We start from the raw sequence: 17,768 nt of genomic DNA on the forward strand, positions 1-17,768 counted from the left end.
TGACCCCAAAGAACACCCTGAACTGCACAGCAAGTTGCAACACACTAAAAACCACATGAAGGACCAATGGCACATAACCCTGATAACCAAAAGCAGCACCAGTTTTGCACTCACGCTTTCTTCAGATTTATTGTTCGCCGTCTTTTTTCCCCTTGAGGCAACGGCAGAAAAAAAAAAACTTTTTATATCTTTAACATATCTATATGTATCTATCTAAATGCAAATGTTCCACCTACACTGCATTAAGTGCTATGGGCACAGACTAGTCTTTCGCAGTTTTAAAAGACAAAAGAGAGCACAAATAGATGGATGTGTCATAGATGGGGGTGAAAGCACAAGCATGACCAGGAGGCCCACGGTTCTTTGTTAAAGTACAAAATAAATCTGGTTCTTGTCTGTCTGTCTCTTTCAGAATCTTGCTTCAGAGACGCAATCTCAATTTTTTTTTTTTTTGCTGGCTCTCTCTGCAGAGAAAGAAGACATTATTTGCTGTTCATGTTTGCAAATGAAACTGAACTTATTCTCATGGTAATACATACTGATTCTTCTATTTCAACTCTGCACTGTGTATTTTGAATGTGACAATAATAATGCAGATGTAAATTCTGCAGCTGAAGCACTTAGAGCGACGCTGTCATGATTGACCTGTTGTGTGTCTTGACACTGGTAAAGACGAACCAACATGTTGGTGGTAACAGGCTAAGCATTCATTTATTCAGATGACTGAGATGATTATTGAGATGACAGGATGGATTTACATTTGAATGTCAGGTGCCAATTCTTTTATACCTAATGATATAAGCTTTTATATTTTATTTTAAAATGCTATTTGTAACTGCTATTTCTTTAACACAGTCAGGAAATACATACTATAATAATATGAATCTATAGGTCAAGGTTAATTCCTACATATAATACACTTTTAACAGTGTATAAATAACCATACACTACAGTTTAAAAGTTTGGGGTCTGTTTTTTTAATGTTAAAATGTCTTTTTCTCAACAAGGCTGCATTTATTTGATTAAAAAAACCACACATGAAAACAGTAATATTCTGAAATAGGATTACCTTTTAAAACAACTTCTTTCAGTTTTATATATTTTAAATTATATTTAGTATAAAACATCTATTTCAAAAAGTAATTCATTCGTGTGATGTCAAAGCTGAATTTTCAGCATCATAACTCCAGTCTTAGGTGTCACATGATCCTTCAGAAATCATTCGAATTTGCTGATTTGGTGCTTTTATTATTAGCAATACATTGTAGCATTATAAATGTCTTTACTGTTACTTTTGATCAATTTAATCCTTGATAAGTTAAAATATTGTACTTTATGCTAACTAATTTGAACAATAGTATACCTATAAATGAACCAATCCAATATTAATAGATGCTGTAAAAATTGTTGTTCCTTGTTGGTTCATAATAGCTAACGCACAAACAAATTAAGTGTTTCCAAGTCAATAACACAAGTTGGTCTTAAATTATTCTAAAACAATTTTTATATGGCAGTATGATATGACAACCCAATCTTTTATGAGGTGGCTAATATGTACAAATTCACATGACCTCACTCTTACAAATTTGTAGGGCTGTCAAACGATTAATCGCATCCAAAACAAAAGTTTGTGTTTACATTATATATGGGTGCACTGTGTATAATTATATATATATATATATATATATATATATATATATATAAATACACACACATGCAATATAAATATATAAATGAAAAAATATTATTTATATATAAAATACTTATATTAAATACTTATATTATAAATTATATATAAATCTATATACACATGAAAATATTTCATAAATATTTACAAGCATGTGTGTGTATTTATATATAGAAAATAATTATACACAGTGCATCCACATATATTATATAAACACAAACTTTTATTTTGGATGCGATTAATTGCGATTAATTGTTTGACAGCCCTAAGAATTTGTATGATTTTTGCTAATGCTTACATAAATTACAAATTCGTATAAATTAATACGAATGACCTACCCCTGACCCCACCCCTAAAACTACGCATCACGTGGGTTTAGACAAATCATACAAATTCGTACGATTAAGGTCGTAAAAAATTTGTACGAATTTGCCACCTTTTAATCACTCGTACGAATTTGTCGTGAGTTAGCGTTGGATATGACACTGGCTGTCTAACACTTTTTTTGTTACATATAAACAACACTAGCTGTATAATATCATAAGACAACATTAATAGAAAAATAAAATGTCTACATCGATAAAAAAATACCTTTTGTTAACAACTTTGCGACTCATTTCCGTTCTTTTACAGAGAGCGCATGTGACGCACAGGCAGAGTGCATGTATACAGCCAGACCCTTTGTGTCTTTCACTCTCTCCTCTTTGTAACTGCTTTTCACTGTAGCTTGCGTTGTGTCTCTCTTCTCTGCTTAAAATGGAAGTGTGATTTCCATAATTGCTGCTGATGTTTATAGTACAGAAGGAGCGTTGCGTGCGGCAATCATCCGGTGTCAAAGTGGAGTCAAAGCCGGGACATCTCAAGATCAGTTATCTGCAGCGTTCAGACTCCCCTGTCACCAATGTTCCATTATCGTTTTAGCATTCTTGAACGGCACGTTGTCTCTAACCCTTTATCAACACAACCCTCCTAAAGGGAAATACACCTACTGTGACTGAAGACTCCCTGCAAAAGCTCAGCAGACAGCAAAACAGAATTAAATAAATAACCGGGTTCTCACCTGTCATTCTCATCCCAGGAAATGCAGGTTTGGTTTGTGGTACCCTGCGGAGAGAGTAAGAGGGCGAGAGGAGAGAAGAAGTCACCTTGTGGTTTTGCCTTGCAAATATGTATTGGTGATTCACTGATTCTTCAATTAGATGCCCCTTTGACCACCTGAAATCTTAAAATATATGAAACTTCAAACCATTTTTCATTTAAAACAGTTTGAAAACATGTCCTGAGATAAAGATCTGATCATTGCCATCAGCTTTCAAGTAGACTTTTTTTGATGCTGTGTGTGATGCTAATGATATGTGATGGTAATCTTGCTGGCAAATAAGTTGGAGCCTTGGATTTGCGAAGTCAATTAAGTTACAAACTTTTGAAAAAAAAAGAAAAAAGCTTGGCAGAATGATAGAGGACAATTATTTTAACCATTTTCATTTACACAAATTAAAATGAAAATTTAATTATTAATAAAAAAAGAATTAAAACATAATTAAAAATAATTGTATTTTCCCAAAATAGTGGAATTTGAAAAAAAGCTATAATCTAACATTTTTTAAATCATCCTACAGTTTGCAAGGGAAACTATGTGAAGAATTACACAAAAATATATACATATATTTTAATGCGTCAGAGTAACCGTTTTCTAGTCTAGTCCAGTTTGAATATTATTGGAAGACTATCCCATTTAAAGGGCAGGCTGACTTACATTGTAAAGGTGAGAGAACTCAATCTCTAGAGGAGTTGATAGAGTATTGGGAGTGGGTTTGATTGTCACAGAGATCATCTTGGAGTTCAGCACTGTGCTATTTCTGTGAAAATAAAAGAAGGATGAGAGATAACATGAGGAGGACTGCTAAAAACAGTGGGGGAAGAAGAGTGGAGGTCATGGCCTTCAGAGAAGCTGCCACTTTCCCATGTGACACATGAGACTCTTCACTTCGTGATGTGGTAAATGCGCATGCCATTACCTAATAACAGCATACTGTGGGACTGTGATGCTCTATACAGTCATACATGTGTTCATCCATACAAAATAACAAAAAGTGTTTGTCAGAAGATATCTGTTTCAAAATCACATTTCAAGAAATGAGCACCAAAGTCAGTTTGTAAAAAAGTACTAACCGTTCTACTAAATTTTGAAGACATTAAAAAAAAAAAGTAGACATTTTTCAACTATTCAGAAAGGCTATAATAATATTACAAGGCAAAGTGTATGAAAAGGGACACTTTGTACAAAAGCCAATTTAAAGGAATAATAGTTCACCCAAAAAAGAAAATTGTGCATTCTTTAAAATATTCAAGAAAATGATTATTTCAAATGTGTCCCGTAGAAGACAGAAAGTCATGAATATTTGGAAAGACACAAGGGTGAGTAAGATGATGTAAATGATGCTACTTTAAATCATTTTTGAAAAATCCAGTTCACTTGGTGACAGGCATTCAAGTATAGCTTCGATCTGCTTGAATTGCGGAAAAAATAAAAGCAATGTTTGTCAAGATAAATAAAATATAAAATCTGACAACAATGGTATTAAAAAAATGTTGCTACTTTAGCTTAAAAAACAACAACAACAACTAATAACATGATGCAGCCTAGAGTAAACAAATGAAGAGTTCAGATGCAAAAGCCTCTAAGTGCCATTTGAAATTTTCTTCTAGAATGATCATTTTTATCAAGCTTGTATATTTAAGTTCAGTGATTTCACTTAAATGGCAATGAAGATTACCTATTAATTGACATTTAAGTGAAATTACTGAACTTAAATATACAAGTTTGATAAAAAATCATCATTAAAGAAGAACATTTCAAATGGCATTTAGAGGCTTTTGCATCTGAACTCTTCAAATGATATCAAGAAGGCAGTCTTACTTTGTGTGCAATTTATGTCAAATTAGAGAATCCAGTTTGAAATGCAAAAAGTCTCACCTCTGTAGAGAGAGAATACTGCCCAAGTTTCGGTACAGAACGATGCCAGTCACAAATGCTGATGCGTCGTCTTCATCTATAACAAACACATACATTTAAGAGATGTATTAATTCTAAAGCATAGAGATTTGGAAAGAAATGCTATTAAAGACGAGGCCATTGAGATATATCCGTGATTTGTATGTTAACAAATCCTTCATTCAAAGGCCTAAATTAGAGATTGCATGGTTGCCTCTCACCGGGTGAGTTGGCCAACATGACTAAGCACTTAACATATGTGTGCACAGACCTAAATCACACACACAAATGTGCATAGAATCCACTTCAATCTCTATTTAAATTGGATGAAAGGATGGATGGATGGCAACTACTTGTATTCAGCAATGGTGTATTTAATTGATTATCGTTAACAGTAAAGTCATTTATAATTGTACAAAAGATTTCTATTCCATAGAAGTGATGTTTTTTTTTAACTTTCTATTCATCAAAGGAGCTTGAAAAAAACTCACATTTCACAAAAATATTAATCAGCACATCTGTTATTAACATTAATAATAAGGGAAAAAAATCTTTCTGAAGGATCACGTTGATACTGAAGACTACAAAGCCTTCTGAAAATTCATTGTTGAAATAGCATGTTTGAAAGTTATATTCATTTAATTATTTCAGTCTTCCCCCTTGCCTGTTTGTCTCCTTGGTTACGGATTGAGTTAGTTCTGTTCAGGTGTTAGTTTGAGTTAGTTTCTTGTTCATTGGTCTCATTAGTTCCTCTGTTTTCTGTGTGTTTAGGCCCTGTGTTTAGTCCTGTCTAGTTGTCTGTAATGGTCATTATTAAAGGGTTAGTTCACCCAAAAATGAAAATTCTGTCAGTATTTACTCACCCTCATGTTGTTCCAACCCCGTAAGACCTTCGTTCATCTTCGGAACACAAATCAAGATATTTAAGATATTAAGATCGCTCCTGCATTCAGTCCATAGGCTTCTTGAGGGACTGGCTCTTGCTGTCCCCGAAAAGTCATTAAAGACATCGTTAAAATAGTCCAAGTGACTACAGGGGCTCAATCTTAAGTTTATCAAACGACGCTTTTGTGCGCAAAAAAACAACAAAAATAACTACTTTATTTCAACTATTCACTTCCTTCTCCATGAGCCTGTAAGTCAGTTAACGTAGTGTGATTGCGTAGAGCTACGTCACACGTAGGCTCACTATTGGCCGATGCTGGTCATGTGTGTGTGATGCGTGTGACGTACAATAACAGAAGCTTACGCTATTAAACTAGTAACCTGACTCGCGCAGAGGGAGAAATAAACGAATAGTTGAAATAAAGTCGTTATTTTTGTTGTTTTTTTGCGCACAAAAGTGTTCTCGTCGTTTGATAAACAGATTGAGCCCCTGTAGTCACTTGGACTATTTTAACGATGTCTTTAATGACTTTTCGAGGGCAGCAAGAGCCAGTCCCTCAAGAAGCCTATGGACTGTATGCAGGAGCGATCTTAATATCTTAAATATCTTAATTTGTGTTCCGAAGATGAACGAAGGTCTTACAGGGTTGTAAATACTGACAGAATTTTCATTTTTGGGTGAACTAACCCTTTAAGTTGGTTGTTCCATTCAAGTCCCATGTGATTCCTGAAGGTTTTGCAAAGAGTTGAGTTTATTTTTTATTACAGTAGCTGTATCTAGATCCTGCCCACCTTCCTTTTAGCTGCAGCCAGGGCCTCTGTCATGAAATCACATGGATACGTTACATTTTAAAATATAATGGAAAATAATGAACAGTTGTCTTGAATTGCAATACTATAACATTACATATAACATATAGAACATTTGCTTACCAAACTTACTAAACTTTTGAAATGCCATTTTTACACAGCAAATCATGGTTGTATCATAACGACAAGATGATATTCCCTGTGCTAATGAAGAAACTGATGCAATTAAAAAGGCAAGTGTGAGGGTAAAGGGCAGCGGTCCAGCCTCTGTCACACTCACACTGCATCACTGTCAGATAACAGCACACAGTAGAACCTCCTGAAACAACACACACGCACGCACACATATGCATGCATACACAAAGTCCATCTGGTCTAGCTACTGTACATTGCTCCAGCTCATGCCAAAACATGTGGCAGGCTGGCATGCGCTGTAGGGGGGAGAAAGAGAGCGAGTCTGTGGTGCCAGGCAGCAGACAGAGGCCAACGCTCCAGGGCTGCTGCAGCTGAGGTCCCATGGGCAAAGACACAGAGTGATGGAGGGGGACAGGGGGTGGGGGCATGGCAGTTTTGAGCTCCCTCAGGGTAATTGAGTTTTTGCTCACCCACCCCTCTTCCCCTCCGACTAATATGCCAAAGCCACAATAATGGGAACAGATGAGACCCAAGGGAGTATTTACATATAACAGAGGACACTACTAAAGTTTTTTTTTTTTTTTTAAGTGTACTACATATTAAGCTAGTGATTTTCATGTTTATGGTAATATATAAAGTCCCTACTGAGGAAAAATGATGCATTTACCTTTAAATATTTTTCGGAAATTTCTAGTAAATTTCACAAATGATAACAAAACAACAAATAACGCATACAATTAAACATGACATTTTGTCCACACAAGAACTGACGCTTTTGCAAAAGCGTAAATATCCAACGCACATGGCACCCTTTAACGTGAAATGAGACGCAGATATATTTGGGCAGAAGGCGCCCCCTAGTGGTCTAACCCTTACCCTACACCATACCTAAACTGAACCATTAACCGAAGCGTCTCATTAGACGTTAAAGGGTGCCATGTGCGTTGGATATTTACGCTTTTGCAAAAGCGTCCTATATGGCGCTTTGGGATGAGAACGCGTTGGAACTTTACTTAATTTAGTTAAATTTGACATGACTTAAATCAACAATAACAATTAACCATTTAGATGAATTAGATTAACTCAATTTTTAAGTTGTATCAACTTAAAGAAATGATGAACTGGAAGTCACGACAAATCTTCCACATTGTGGTGTAAAAAAAAAGTGAAAATGTAGGGCGGGGACTTGGTTGGTTTGGATAGATAGACAATAATATATATAACATGCATTAAGAAAATATATAGGGTGAGTTTTCATTTCATACAGACTTAAATAGTGTTTTTTTTTCATTAGGTGAACAAATCACACTTTATTTTTGTTCACTTTGTGTTTTTTTTTCCTGCTTTGATGCCTTTAAAGACTGACTATGGCCCTGTCCCAAATGGCACACTTCATGCGGGCTTTCGGTCTCGTGGACATAAATTGCATGTGCTCGCCAAGTCTATGAGTCCGTAGGTCGTCCCATTTAGCATTTTGACGCTCTGAAGTGTGCTCAGCAGCGCCCCCTTTTGTACCCTTGAAGATGCAGGCTCCACACACTTTAACTACCCAGGAATCCTTGCAGAATGCCAATCAGAAAACGAATGGGATTTCGCTCACGGACTGTAAACATGGCTGAGAAGAGAAAAGTATCATTATGGGTTTAATGACATAGGCGTACATTTTACCAGTTGTTACTTACAGTTTATACAAACATTATCGACTAGTGGTTGATATCTCAAACATACAGTAATTGATGATTCATTACATAAATAGAACCGAATGTCATGGTTTTACTGTCATATAAACGTAGTATGAATATTGAAACGTATACATTTTTCTTAAACTCATTTTCATTTTGTGTTAAAATCATTAATATAACAACTGTATTTATCATACATAACCATGATATTTATTTCTAATGCCCAGGTGGCATATACAATTATATAACTGTAAAAGCAGGCTGTGTAGTTCAGATGGACATAAATAAATCCTGTTTTCGATGCTAAAGACTGTAATTTTTTTAATGATATTTTTCTAATAAAGGGAGAGAAGAGACGGGAGACTCTCTTTTTATTCTCTTTTTATAGACTCTAAATATTATTCATCCGATCCGATGGCAAGACATCTTGCAAAAACAATAGTAAAATCAACAACAACAATCGGCAGCATATCGACCCGCAGCTCCTGTCCAACAACAACAACCAGACCTTCTTCCTGGTTGCGGTGTGACGATCGAGTCTATCCCAAAATTACCTCAAACTGCGCCCTCGCGGACCCACGCTAAGGGCCCTATAGGTCTGCACTACATGACGTCACCGGAGTGTGCCATTTGGGACAGGGCATTCAAGTGCAGGCTGTGAAGGCACATACTATTGGCTAAACCAAATAAACAAACACACCTCCTCACTGAATGAGTGAGTGAGACATCTTGTTTGACCACCTAAATGAGGGCAGATCCTGATGAAACGGTTTCGTTCACTCTGTGCAAATGTGTTTTATTGGATTCAGTCTGTCAAATCCCTCTCGCTCATCACAGCATGTCCAAAGCTTGATGACCTGTCAATCCACCGCTGGTGGCATGGCAACAGATCTCCCAATGGGAAGGGGAATTAAACATAATTGTGCCTGATTGGATCCTGCCGACTCCTGATTAAGTAGCAACTCCTCTATTAGCATACTCGCGGGAGGGGGGCTTCTTTAATGGCCTGTAAAGTCGGACATGGCAAGGATTGATCAGCCTACAGCAATATGCTCGCAAACAAAGGAGAGGATAAAACCCTCAAACAAACACAAAGATTTGTTAATGAACACTGTTTTACAAGCAGAGAAGACAAGAGACATGAAATTATTCAGCAAGAAGAAAAATGGAAAAATTAAATAAACTTGTAGCTTTTCAAAACGAAAAGATTTTTGACAATCTGACAAAATGAAGTTTAACTTAAAAAATAATGATTGAAATATATAACTATAATATAGTAAAGTGTACTTGTTCTGAAAGTAAAAATAACAATATTGATGTTTGATTACTATTAGTATAAGGAATACTAAGTTTTATTTTATTTTGGTTACAATGAAAGAATGATAAATTGTTTTCCGGTTAAAAACGTAAAGCACAGAATTTGGGAAAAAAATCAATAAAATGGATTTGAATGGACAAAATGAAATAGATAAAGCACAAAATGCAGGCCAGATTCAAACCCATATGTGCACCATGGTTCAAATGAAATGTGTGTGCAATCGTGTAAGATTGTGTGTTTCATACCTGGATTTCCAGTGACCAGGATGTTTTTAGCCACTCTGACTTTGTCCTCAGAGTTGCGAGCCCAGTCCACCATCCCCCTCCATCCTTTCATCGGGAAAGTGATATCTGCATTTCCCGCAACAGGCCTCTTGTGAATACTCAATACTAGAGGGAGAATCCAAAGGGAACTGTAAGATCCACGCCAACACCAAGTTCAAGTTTTATTTGCTATTTGGATAAGAAAATTGCACACATACATAGAAATTGTACTGCATCACCCTTAGAGTTATATATATATATATACTGAACTTAAATATACAAGTTTGATAAAAATCATCATTAAAGAAGAAAATTTCAAATGGCATTTACAGGCTTTTGCATCTGAACTCTTCATATATATATATATATATATATATATATATATATAGATAGCCATTAGTCTCACTGCTGCTGGATTGAAGCTGCTGTAAAACCGTGTTGTGTGTGATTACACTGTCCGCTCTTGTGTGTCTCAGGCCGTAGGACTTGTATTTGGGCCTCAATAGTGAGTGAGCTGGATGATGAATGTCACTAAGTATGAACTAAGCTTTCTTCTTACAGCGCTCCGTGTACAGTGTGGTCATGGATGGGAGCTTAGTCCCAATGATTGTCTCTGCAGTCTTTATGACTTTTTAAAAAGACTTCTATTCTGCCTGTGTTGCATTTCCAAACCACACGATGATGCCATATGTCAAGGCACTCTCTATGAGTCCTTTATAGGCATGAGTAAGAGTCCCCATCCCAAGCCCAGCCTTCTTTAAAAATATATCCTGACTCACTGCACATCTCAACTACAGAAAGTGTCATGTTTTTTGAAACTCAAAAAATAAATGTTTCATAATGCCATTTGTACTTTATGGTTGAAAGATTGTTTATTATACATTGAAAGTTATGACATTCAATGTAATGGAACAATTTACACACAAATGGTTTTACGACTGATTTACTCTTTGCTTTGCTTGTGCTTCAGGTCTTCTCAACTAACAAAACAACCAAGTAACCAACTAATTAATTCTCAGCCTCATAAGTTGTGTTAACAAGATACCAGGCTGACATGCAACACATTCTCACCCCAAGGCGTCACTTTTGACCATGCTTCAATATTTTGACACTTTAGGCGCCCTTTAGAGTCACTTACATGACGCGATCCTACGGCGTCATCTAACTGGCGCTAAAGGAAAAGCGTCAGTTAGATAATGACAAGTTGAACATGTCCAAATTTTTATTGACAGAGACATATTTTGAATGAGATCGTCTTGCAGTGCAGGTCAAACTAGAACCTATGCTGGTTATTAGCAGCAGGAACTTCTGAGAAAACCATATAAAAAATCATATTGACCCCAAACTTTTTAAATTATATTCTATCTAGAACATATCCGCTAGGCCTTAGCTCTCAAAAAACATCAAATTGTTTTGTGTGGTGTAAAGAAGAGACATTAATTGTTTTGTGAATGAGCGAAAATAAATTGAACAATTGAATGAAACTCTCACACTAGAACCAAGCCTCAATGGGGGTGTGCGCTTACTGTTACTAACTATCCCTCATGATACAGTTCTATTCCAGGCTGTTGATGAATGTTTGCTGTTATGTATAGATGTCTTTGTGCCTTAAAGCTATGTGTGGGACTGATAGGTCATTGCTGTAGGACAGGTGGTGGCACTATAGGAGAATCAGTGATTCAGAGGTAAACAGAACCTAATACCGCCCCTCACACCTCCTTTTAAACTCGACCAGCTGCGGCCCACGACGTATGACCATGGCGGTTCATATTCCCTCTGTTCTTGCGAACCTGGGGGCTGAGTAAACCAGAGTCTTCCTTATGCAGGAGAGATATGCGTGGTGTGTGATTCGAAAGCTACAGAAATGTCTAGAGCTACTACACATAGTTATTGTGCATCACTACTTTCAGATAAGTGTGAAACTCTTCAAGGTGTACGTCAGTAATAGTGTTGGGGGATGTCAGTTGGTCATCTATTTCAGTACCATCAAAAGCCTATAATGATGCTAAACGTTATACCTTCGTATACTTAATTTCCAGCTCTTTCTTGGGTTTTGGCTGCAACTTCTAGGTTGCTAGCACAGATATTCAACCCCTAAAGTACATGACCACCATCCTCTGACATTATTATTGTGCAAACCAAGGTAAATGTCAGCGAAAACTGACCTAGATTGTCGGTGACCTCATAAGTATCCTGGAAGTCCTTCATGCGGAGACTGATGACGTCCACAAAGTCCTCCACTAGACGAAAAAGCTCCTTAATATTGGGCCCCAGCTGTCAGGAAGGAAAACAGAGCTGAATGTTAACACGTTTGTTAGCTCTTCCTTCACTGTGAGATTATGCAAGTTCATTTTAAATATTTTTGAAAAAAGTAATTATGTATTTTTCTAAAAATAACATCATAATCATGCAGTTTTGCCGCACTACAAGCCTAATGATATCCTTCCTTCAGAATGTAAACTGAAGCTTGCGTTAAGACATAAATTGTAAACTAACTAATGATCTAACTAAACAGCAGGAGACAAACAGCTGAAAGAAAGATGTGCAGTGAGGAGAAGAGAATTAGCCAATTAATCACCTTTAGAACCAACTGAAACTCGCATAATTACTAAGTGAAAGAGAGTGAGACGATACCATTAGAAGGACGTGAATGATGACTGAGATTGAGTTAGTGAAAAAATGAAGGAATGAATGAATGAACTAATGAAAGAATGAATGAATGAATGACAGACACATGGAGAGGAAAGAGAGTGAACGGACTCACCAGTTGTGCTTCCTCCCACCTGTCCCTATTTTCCTCCATCAGTAAGTTACTCACTGACTGCACAAAATTCTGTGAACAAAACCACTTGTAAGAAACATTCATGGGCAATCTGGATCGAAATGGTCCTTTATTTGGAACTAAGCAAATAACGCTCCACTAACCCTCATGTCTGTATTACTGGGGCTGTAGTAGGACCTCCTAAATATCTCCGTCATGTTTTTCAGTACATCTATGATAGCCAGAAGGTCTCCACTGTAGCTTGTTCCATCACTGGACGTCACCCTCAGCTTTGTCATGACTTCAGAGACCCCGTCGCCCACAAGCCCTCGTTGAGCCTTGGAAAGGTGATCTCTTGTCTGGAGAAGGGACAAAACCAACCTTAGCATTGGAGACACTTCTGGTGTTAGCCTAGCAAGGGTTTAGTTTGGAGATCACCAACCAGTGTTTGGATACTTCGGTAATCATTTGAGACACACTTCATGTACGTCGGGTTCTCCCAGAATGCAATGCCCTCATCGTCCAATGAACATCGCCGAAGAATTAGTCCTGCATCACAGAAATGGTTCGTCATTACCAGATCTTGAACAAGGATTGGTTAAAAACGGTATGCTCAATGTTGTTTTGCTTGTTTCTGGAGCTATTCGTGGTCCTAAATATGTCTGTCTACAACATTAAGGGACGGTTTAGAAAGTTATCCATTATTTGTGTTTGCATGAGTCATGTCTTACCTACAGCATTCGGAGGGCAGCGGACTGCCGCCGTGTCCCCTGAAGGTGTTTTCTTCCACACTACGTTAGAGAAATTCTCCTCATCACAAATCTCATGCGGCTCTGCACAAAACCACAAGTCACAAAAGACAAAATATCCCAATCATTCCCGCAAAAACTTGAGTTCTTTCAGATGTGAACAAAACAAAAAACAAGTTGTTTATAAAGGAACTTTAAGTCCATAAAGAGTGTAAAAAAAACAAAAAAAAAACAGGGGTGGGCGATATGTTAATGTTTTTTTTTCTGGGAATGAGGTTGTTACAATGCCACCATTTTAAATGGTATTCAAATTTCACAATTTTTGATTTTAATATCACAGCAAAAACCATTACTTAATGTAATGTCAAATGTTCTTAATTTTGTTGAAGCAAATAAACCATCAGTAATTAAATTATTTATATGCAAATAAATAGGACAAATAAACACAACAGCCAAAAATATAAATTAATGTACTTTTAGCTTTTCAGAAATGCTAAGAAATGCTACAGAAATTACATCAGAAGTAAAAAAAAAAAAAAAAAAAAAGATTCATAGTCTTCACTGGATGAAATGAACATTGATTCTTATTAAATCTACAAAGGGTATATGGCCAAGAGCAGTGAATGGTTTTCTCTTTTACTTATTTAACAGGACACAGACCGCAGCGAATTTATTAGGCTTCTGTCACTTTAAGATCTAATGCACCAATGTAATATATTGACACATTTCTGAATTTCTTCCAATATTTTTTAATATTCAATTAAAGGGATACTCCACCCAAAAATGAAAATTCTGTCATCATTTACTCACCCTCAAGTTGTTGCAAACCTGTATGAGTTTCTGTCTTCTGCTGAACACAAAGGAAGATATTTTGAAGAACACTTAAAAATAAAAAAAAATACAATGGAAGTCAACGGTGCCAAACAACTGTTTGGTTCCAATCATTCTTCAAAATATCTTCCTTTGTGTTCCGCAGACAAAAGAAACTCATACAGGTTTGCAACAACTTGAGGATGAGTAAATCATGACAGAATTTTCATTTTTGGGTGGAGTATCCCTTTAAGATGCCATTTGACATAACTTTGTGTATTTGACCGTTTCAGCGCAATAAATCACAAAAAAAAAAAAAAAAAAAGAGGTCTCAAGTTGCCATATTCATGCTGTTCTGACAGAACCTGAAGTGTGCACACAGAAAACTGATTTGAGACCGCTTTCACATCAGTTTAAAATAATTTAAAGTGGCAAAATTTAAAAATGCATGAAAATTATAAACTCCTGTGATGCCACAAATCCCCAACGCCACATGAGCATAACCATGATTCAAAATGCATACCACTTTTCAAGTTTATTGCGTCTACCAGTATATCGCCCAATGAATTTTGGCTACAACCACTTGATTGTCTCACCTGGACACCTCTTCTCATTGCAACGCCTTACTTCCTCTCTGTCCCCTGGGCATGGCCCCCCGCCAAAAAAGGGCCCATGACACACCCTCTGTCTCTGCTGGCTTCCTCCACCACAAGTTTTGGTACAACCAGCCCAAGAGCTCCAGAGTTGCCATTGGCCATCCACAGGACACTCTCTTAGGAAGCAGTCACGTGCCTGACGCCACTCGCCCTGACACTCCAGGCCCCCGTACGAGGGCCCGTTACATTCCCGAGTGCGCTGCATTGTTCCATTCGAACAGGATGAGGAACAGGAACTCCAATTGGACCACTCATTCCACACTCCATCCACTACAGGGGAAAAGACATGAACTCAGAAGAAGAAACTGAAAATAGAGGATACAAAGCAACATTGGTGATGGATTGAGAGTGGAATATGATAAGGGAATATTATTGAAAGATATATTGCAGGGGAAAGAAAGAGGAGCTTTGGGTTGCCAAACTCTAGTTCAATCCATAGTGATTTAAAGTATCACTTAATCACCATAATTTGCTATGAACTTCACAATGGTTCCTTTCAATCCCCTTCTCCTGCAGTGCCTCACATTAGGCTTTAATTGTGCTTCTTGATGGAAGTCATTAAATCTGTATGAGGCAGTGTGTATTTAAAGACGCAAAGATCACCTGGGCATACAGCAATGTTGCAGAATTTGGTCTGTTTCTCCGGACCGTCACAGGGGTTTCCTCCGAACTGTGGCGGCTTGCAGGAGCGAGTGCGGTCCCTGTAGCCGCGGCCGCACGTTGAAGAACACAAGCTCCACGGAGACCACTCGTCCCATGCCCCGTGCACTGCAATCAGAGCGGCTAGGGTATGATTTATAGAGAGAAAAACGCACCCCGACAACACACACACACACACACTAGAGGAAAAATAAAGAGGGGTTCACACTGACAACAATCTGCATTCATTTTAATTAATTTCTTTTCAATGGGAGTTGCAGATTTCCCGATGTCGTGAGTGACTGTTTGGGATGAGATAAAGTTGAGAAACGAATAATGAGAGGCGAAGTAATGGGGCGACTACCAAAAGGAGTGAAGACATTGGAGCACATTGAGCAGTATGCATTGATCGTTGTAAATCTTGTTCATGATATGATGTATTGCTGCAATTTTACGATCATTTTCCACTCCCATTTTTAGCAGCAAGAAATCTGATTCCCTATCCAAACAGAAGAACATACTTTTTTTTTGAACAGCAATACATCACATGATCAGATATTCAGAATCTATAGCCATTTACGCAACCAACCAATAATGTTATGAAAGGAATGCCTACTAGAAAAGAAAAAAAATCACTTGTATTGCTATGTACTTAAGAAACCGCAACAAGCAATAGGCTGGCTCTAGTAGTCCCAACTTCTTGTCATTGTGGGAACACTTAGACACTCTTGCACGAATGCACTTGCTCATTGGCTAGAGCTAGACCAATCAGAAATATATGCAATTAACATCATTGGAAGATAAGAAACAACATTTACGAGACAGTTCATGTGAATTTTATTTTTTGCTGATTTAAAAAATGTTATTTAAATACGAGATTGAAAAACAGTTTCTTGCATGGACTAAGATCTTGGAAATACGGCCATCAGGTAAACTTACTTTCGTTCCAAAGGGACTTTGCGACTAACAACTAATCATACAGCACAAAACAGCTGTCAGTGTGAACAAAGTATTACAGGGGATGTAAAACACAAATATACATGGAACTCTTATGGCCCATTCACACCAAGGACGATAACTATAAAGATAACGATAAAGATTCAGTTCTCAATATTAAAGAATCATTCTCAATATCAAAGAATAGCAAAGTTCATACCACAGCTATAACGATAACGGCACAGAGAAATAATATCGATGGAATCACTTTAAGAATGATTCTATCCAGCTGATGAACGATAAATGTACAGACAGCCAATCAGAATCCAAAGTGGCAGACAAGCATGTGCTTAGAATAAGCAGGACGATATCGTCTGCTGGTATAGTTATCGTTCTTGGTGTGAATGGGCCTTTAGTGTTTACAGACTACTATAATTTTTAGCTGCAAGTTCTGAATGTTAAAGAGCATAAATGATTAGGAATTATTACAATATTGTGACACATGTTTTTAACTGAATAACATGTTCACACGTCCCCCCGAGATGCTGAAATGGTGGAATGAAAAGAGACTGAGTGAAACCATCCTACATGCAGTGGGAACTACAGGGATTTAGCTGAAAATGCCACACTTAAACCCATTACCATGTTACCACCGCTCTCATCCAGGATTTAGAGGGGAGTAGCCGTGCACGGAAGCCCGGGAAGAGTTAGCCTCAGATGGGCAGCGACTGGAAGGTGAGTGACGAAGCTAATGGACCTGAGTGGAGGGAGATGGGAGATGGGAGGTGGAGAAGGACGATGGTGGGGGTGAGGAGAGGCCTGGGGTGGGCTGTGCTTACCTGGACACACAGCAGTGTTATTGCAGGGTCTCTGTTCGCGCAGCGGCCCGCTGCACTGCGTGCTGTACGACACGGAGACGCAGAAGCGTGTGCGGCTCTGCCAGCCCTCACCGCACGTGGCCGAACACACGCTCCACGCAGACCACTCCTCACCCGACGGAGGATCCACTGAGAGGGACGGGGGGGAAGGGTGGGGATGGGATGGGGTAAAGTGCGGAGGAAAGGGTAGGAAAAGGGCCAAAACTAATTAACATGCGGGATTAGCAACCTCATCTAACAGGGGAGGCTTAAATCATTTCATTGCTGATTCCATATCCTCAGCATTTGCCTGTAGTAGAAGTTCATGACTGTTTAGTTTTAGGATATGTAGGTCAGCCATCTATACACAAGGATTTTATAAGGCTGTCCAATTGATCAGACTTTAATATCTGAGCAACTGGGAAAGCATCATGTGCAATCCCAAAGAAATGGGAAGATATTAAATGTCCAATTGGAAACACTAGGCTGTCCTGACATTCCAATGGATAACATGGGCTGTCATGGCTATCCAGCATAAGAGTTAGGCTATAATTACCATCCAGTGGAAATGGAGAATCAAGAATG

General features: G+C 37.8%; 1 protein-coding gene across 16 annotated transcripts in view; it reads right to left on the reverse strand.

The window, feature by feature from the left end:
- The window catches only part of adgrb1a (adhesion G protein-coupled receptor B1a), a 72,238-nt gene that overhangs the window by 34,169 nt on the left and 20,301 nt on the right, over window positions 1-17,768 (reverse strand). For 8 of the 16 annotated variants that reach the window (XM_089117882.1, XM_039652009.2, XM_089117873.1 and 5 more), the window contains 12 exons: window positions 17,166-17,333; window positions 15,355-15,534; window positions 14,692-15,021; window positions 13,268-13,369; window positions 12,979-13,085; window positions 12,701-12,895; window positions 12,540-12,608; window positions 11,941-12,049; window positions 9,758-9,901; window positions 4,665-4,740; window positions 3,444-3,546; window positions 2,748-2,791 (listed from right to left, as the gene is read on the reverse strand). In XM_089117882.1, coding sequence (XP_088974008.1) covers window positions 2,748-2,791; window positions 3,444-3,546; window positions 4,665-4,740; window positions 9,758-9,901; window positions 11,941-12,049; window positions 12,540-12,608; window positions 12,701-12,895; window positions 12,979-13,085; window positions 13,268-13,369; window positions 14,692-15,021; window positions 15,355-15,534; window positions 17,166-17,333 — 1,627 coding nt within the window. The remainder of the gene's footprint in view (window positions 1-2,747; window positions 2,792-3,443; window positions 3,547-4,664; window positions 4,741-9,757; window positions 9,902-11,940; window positions 12,050-12,539; window positions 12,609-12,700; window positions 12,896-12,978; window positions 13,086-13,267; window positions 13,370-14,691; window positions 15,022-15,354; window positions 15,535-17,165; window positions 17,334-17,768) is intronic. The other 8 variants (XM_089117875.1, XM_089117869.1, XM_089117872.1 and 5 more) reach the window with 3 other exon arrangements.

The sequence above is a fragment of the Pimephales promelas genome, chromosome 12 (genome assembly GCF_988280905.1).
Source record: "Pimephales promelas chromosome 12, fPimPro1.hap1.1, whole genome shotgun sequence".
NCBI classification, from domain to species: Eukaryota; Metazoa; Chordata; class Actinopteri; order Cypriniformes; family Leuciscidae; genus Pimephales; species Pimephales promelas.